General features: G+C 50.3%; 1 protein-coding gene across 1 annotated transcript in view; it reads left to right on the forward strand.

Annotated features, from left to right (window-relative positions):
• The window catches only part of AFAP1 (actin filament associated protein 1), a gene marked incomplete at its 5' end in the record, with an annotated part of 30,807 nt that extends 25,822 nt beyond the window's left edge, over positions 1-4,985 (forward strand). Inside the window, 3 exons of the mRNA XM_015406425.1 lie at positions 3,546-3,736; positions 4,704-4,865; positions 4,968-4,985. Of these exons, the coding sequence (XP_015261911.1) occupies positions 3,546-3,736; positions 4,704-4,865; positions 4,968-4,985 (371 nt within the window). The remainder of the gene's footprint in view (positions 1-3,545; positions 3,737-4,703; positions 4,866-4,967) is intronic.
• Between the last annotated feature and the right edge of the window lie 395 nt (positions 4,986-5,380).

Below are 5,380 nucleotides of genomic sequence, written 5' to 3' on the forward strand. Positions count from 1 at the left end.
CTGGCTAAATGAGGGCTGGAAGCGGGGCGGCCAGAAGCAGGGGGTGGGGCTTCGTCATGTGCCCCGCCCCCCATACCTCACCCAGGGGAACTGCGATCCCCCGCGTTCCCCCCCCGAAATGACCTCTGGTTGCAGGTGTGATGGCATGTCTTCCAGGGAAAACCCACATGTGACCATGGGTAACTCTAGGAATTGCTGGTAACTCTATGGGAAGTAGGGCTGCCAAGTGGGGGCGGGGGGTGGGTAAACCCCCACTTTGGAGGCCCGATTTCCACCGCCACGGAACCCCGCCCCCTGAAACGCAGCGTGGGTGCGTCACAGGAAGTGACACAACCACGTAGAGCACGTTGGGGGCGTGGCCCCAATCGTTGGAGGGAAAACTCTCTCGGCAGCTCCCAGACCGAGGCAACACTCCCCCGCCGGTGAGTCAGAACGACTTGGCAACCCTAGTCCAGCGGTTGGAAAAATGTTTTCATGTGTGAATTCATATTGAGAACAGTCAGGTTGTGAGAGGGCCCGATTCAAATCGGGCCCCTATGCAGCCCGAAACATGGAATTCCCAGCGCATTGCGCAAGTCCGCACAAGGAGCTGAAAGCGGAGGTTACGGCCTGAGCGGCAGTTCCAGACACCTGGGATCCCTCCTCTCTGTTCAAAGGGGAGGAGAAGGGCACAGAAGAATTGAAAAGATAACGGTCCAGTCAGCTGCCGCCCGCATCCCTGAGCCATCCTATCAGTGCTTCCACGACCCTTCCTGATTCCTCCTCTGTGGCGGAGTTGGGCGGTTGCTTGTGCAGTGTTGCAGCAGCATTCTAAGAAAGAGGCAAGGACTGAGCCCTGTAAACCTCTGTTGTGCTGCAGAGCATCAGGGCTCTGCTATATTGAAGGCAAAAATAATACAGCCAAAATAAACTGGGGGAGGGGGTTGGTATTTTTTGCAGTTTTGTGTGTGTGTGCGTGCAACCGTGCCTGGAAGTCCTGGCGACCTCTGGCAACTCCTACTGGGGCATGGAGGACGTTCAGAGAAGTGGATTGATAGCCTGCCTCTGCTTCCTGGCCCTGGTATTCTTTGGTTTTTTAAAAAATAACTGTATTTATGTAAAACATTGTATACCTACATTCCTAGCATGATGCTCTTGAGGCAGCTCCCATTAAACCTGTAAGGCCATACGGGTGGAACGAGCTCCCGGAAGAGATCAGGGCCCTGCGGGATCTTTTACAGTTCCGCAGGGCCTGCAAGACGGAGCTCTTCCGCCAGGCTTTCAACTAGGAGCCGCCCCACCACTGCCACCAACATTTGTGGTAGCGGGCTGGCCCCAGTTTGGAGATCGAGCCATACCTTCGTGTGACGCCGGAAGATCATTGCGTCTGAAATCCTGCTCATTACACCATAGAGCACGCCATCTTAATTAACGAAGGAAATGATTACTGCTAGCACTCTGATTATTCACTTGTTTTAAGATGTTTTAAATGTTTTATGTGGATTTTGTGGTACCTCGTGCCGATTAACGTGAGCCGCCCTGAGCCTGTTCGCGGGGAGGGTGGGATATAAGTAGAATCAGGGCTCTTTTTGTAGCAGGAACTCATTTGCATGTTAAGCGACATACCCCTAATGTAGCCAATCCTCCAAGAGCTTACAGTAGCTCCTGTAAGAAGAGCTCTGTAAGCTCTTGGAGGATTGGCTACATTAGGGGTGTGTCGCCTAATATGCAAGGGGTTCCTGCTACAAAAAGAGCCCTGAAAAATAAATAAAGTTAAAACAAATAGATACACGAAAAAGAAAGTCCGACTCTAAAACACAGCAGGGGGAAATCCCTTACAAACCGTTTTTCAAACTCCAGAAATGAATCAGTAGAGTAAAAACATATAGTAGGAATGAGTGGACAGCAGAGCAAAACAGCACAGATGGAAATGTGCTGCCCCCCTACCCTTACACTACCCCTGGACGAAGGTCAAAGGACCTATTAGATGAACTCAGGGGCCTGTCATCCTAAAATCCATCCTGCCCCAACACAAAGTAGGGAGGGGATCATTAACAGCTCCCAAATACTAGGATAAAGAGGGGCCAACTACACCCTTGACTTGATTTAAGGAAGAAAAGTGGGGAATTAACACTAAACCTGACTGGGGGGGGGATTATTTAACTTGGCCAATCAGATGTCACTTTTTTCACAAGTTTACGATGGGAACTTGCAGCCGTACTGAATCTTTCGCCTTTTACTGGCCTTGGTATTCCTTGGAGGACTCCCATCCAAATACTTGCCAGGGTCGGCTCTGTTTGGCTTCCAAGATCTGACGAGATTGGGCTTGCCTGTTTTGCATTGGTGAGGCATAGATTTATTTTGCCTCTCAGGATGTAGGTAAAGGTTTCTCTTGCTCGAAAGCCAGTGGAATCCGGCTCTAGGGGGCGGTGCTCATCCCCGTTTCCAAGCCGAAGAGCCAGTGCTGTCCGAAGATGTTTTCATGGTCATGTGGCCGATATGACTAGATGCCGAGGCGCACGGAATACTGTTACCTTCCCACCGGCGCAGTACCTATTTATCTCCGTGCAGTTTCTTGCTTTTGAACTGCTAGGTTGGCAGGAGCTGGGGCCAGAGACAGGAGCTCACTCCGTCACGCAGCACTCGGGTCTCGAATTGCCTAGCTACCGACCTTCTGGTCTGCAGCTCAGTGTCCTAACCCTGCAGGAGATAATCACACTTGGAGAAATTGAACTAGCCATTAATGAAGACTGGTGTGGGGGAGACTTATCACAATACATGTGATAAGTGATTTACTAAAGTAATCTTAAGTGATTTACTAAAGTACCAAATTGAGATAGGGTCACCTGAAGCTACTGCCTACTGAGTCAGGCCCTGGTCTCTTAAGGCAAGTATTCTCTACTCTGACTGGAAGTAGTTCTCCAGGATCTCAGGTCAAGGGTTTTCACATCACCTACCCATCTTGTCAGATCCTTTTAACTGGAGATGCCGGGGACTGGACCTGGGACCTTCTGCATGTAAAGCAGACGCTCTACAGCTGAGTCACGGCCCCATCTCAGCCACAAGTTCGCAGTGACTCTTATGTTGTGCCAGTGTTGCAATTGTGAAATTATTTACTGTGGAAGAGGAAGCCCCACTGAAGTCAAGTAAAGGTCAAGGTCTCCCTTGCTCGAAAGCCAGTCGAATCCGACTCTAGGGTTGCGGTGCTCATCTCCGTTTCAAAGCCGAAGAGCCAGCGCTGTCCGAAGACGTTTCCGTGGTCATGTGGCCGGCATGACTAAACACCAAGGCGCACGGGACCCTGTTACCTTCCCACCGACGTGGTCCCTATTTATCTACTTGCCATTTCTTGCTTTCGTACTGCTAGGTTGGCAGGAGCTGGAACTAGAGATGGGAGCTCACTCCATCATGCAGCACCCAGGTCTCGAACTGCTGAACTACTGACCTTCCACAGCCTGCAGTTCAGCCTCTTAACCACTTGAGCCACCGCAGCTCCCAAACTGAAGTCAAACAGGGACGTAAAAGTTCACCCTGCCTTAAAAAGCACTTTCCCTTCTGGATTTCAGGCAAGAAAACCCTAATTATCCTTGAAGACAAATTAAAGAAGCTGGAAGAGGAGTGCAAGGTGAAGGAGTCTGAACGTGTCTCTCTGGAATTGGAGTTGACTGAGGTGAAAGAAAACCTGAAGAAGGCCTTGGCTGGAGGCATCACACTAGGGCTGGCAATAGAGCCCAAACCAGGAGCATCCAGCGCCCAGGTACTTGGATCCGTTCTGCTTTTGATATGGGGCGATTCTGCATCTGGCATTCGCTCCACATTTTCTCAACTGGGAGGGAAAAGTGCAGCTCAAAACCACATCCAAATACCTGGGGGCAACACCCGCGCGGACTGCGGAGTCACCCCTGAACGGCCATAAAACGGCCATAAGTCTATGCGGAAGGTACAATTAAATCCCACGATCAAAGAACTCGAAAGAGGTATGGAGTGTGAACGATACCATAAATCCGGATAGTCAAAGGGAGTGAAACCAGCATGCACTGCAGAGGGGAATTTCTGGTTCCAACGTGGGTTTGGTAAGACAACGGAGGGAAAAGCCAATGCAGAATCAGCCGTTGTTACCAAATACGTTGGGACGGGACACTCTTAGGCCCAGTCTGCATCTAGCGTTTGCTCCTCTGTCTTACCAAACCCAGGCTGGAACATAAATTCCCCTCTGCATCACAGGCCACTTTCACTTAGATGAATTGCCGAATTTTATGGCAGTGTCCAGACTGCAGGCCCCTCTCACTTCGCTTGATCTCTCGGTTTTATAGCAGCCGTCTGCATAGACTTATGGCCGCTTTATGGCCATTCAGGGGTGACTCTGCAATCAGTACAGCGTTGGCCCCGGGGTCTTTGAGTGTGGTTTTGAGCCGCATCTTTTTCTGTTCCAGCGTGGGCCCAGTCTGCAAATGCTCCGTGTGAACAGGGCCTGAGAACAGTAAATGCAGAGAATGCTTTCTTTTGTCCATCCTGAGTCTGCTGGCCATTGATTGACCTGAATTCTTGTATGTGGGAAGAGGAGGAAAGTCTCCCCCCACCCCCCCCACCCCGAGTACTTTTTTCTCACATGTACACCCAGCCCCAGTTGTCATCTTTTAAAATTAAATCTAAAACTCATCCGTGTATGAATGTTATGCACTTTGATGAATCTTCCCTCAGATTGTTCTGTGTTCTTAATTCAGTCTCCAGTGCTTAAACATCAGACACTGGAAAACTCGCCCATCTCCAGCTGTGACACGAGCGATACCGAATGTTCAGTGCCTGTGAACAGTGCGGTGGTTTTAAAAAGGCATTCCTCTTCGAGCACCTCCCCCGGCAGAGGCCACGTGCTTCAGAAGGCAAAGGTAAGGCCTGACGTTCTGCCTAGATTGAGGAGCCAGCACGGTCCCAGTGTGGTGTATTTTATTTATGAATAAGATCTTTACTTCACCTTTCTGCCCCCACAGGGCCAGCGAGGCGACTAACAAAGGAAAACATAAAAATTAAAAATGTCATCTTTAAAGCCAGTAAAACCGACACGCAAATGCATCATTAAGACAAATTAAAAGCAAAGCTTAAAATAAGTACCAAAGATTGAAAACAATAGTTAAAACATTGGGGGGGGGGGATCCTAGTGGTTAGAGCAGCACGGTCCCGACAATGCGGCCTCCACTCAGGCAACGGACCTAGTGTGGATTCTGGATTCTCCCAATGTGTAATGACTCCCACTCACCGGGCTGGGCACATGCTTGACTTGATCTTCGCGGCGGGGGTTACAGTGGACCGGATCACTACCTTGGCAGTGCCATGGTCGGACCACCTTGGCCTGAGGGCCCGTCTGAATGTCTCATCCCAACTCTGTGTGGGCGGCGAGCATATT

The sequence above is a fragment of the Gekko japonicus genome, unplaced genomic scaffold (assembly GCF_001447785.1).
Source record: "Gekko japonicus isolate JY-2015 unplaced genomic scaffold, Gekko_japonicus_V1.1 scaffold3279, whole genome shotgun sequence".
NCBI classification, from domain to species: Eukaryota; Metazoa; Chordata; class Lepidosauria; order Squamata; family Gekkonidae; genus Gekko; species Gekko japonicus.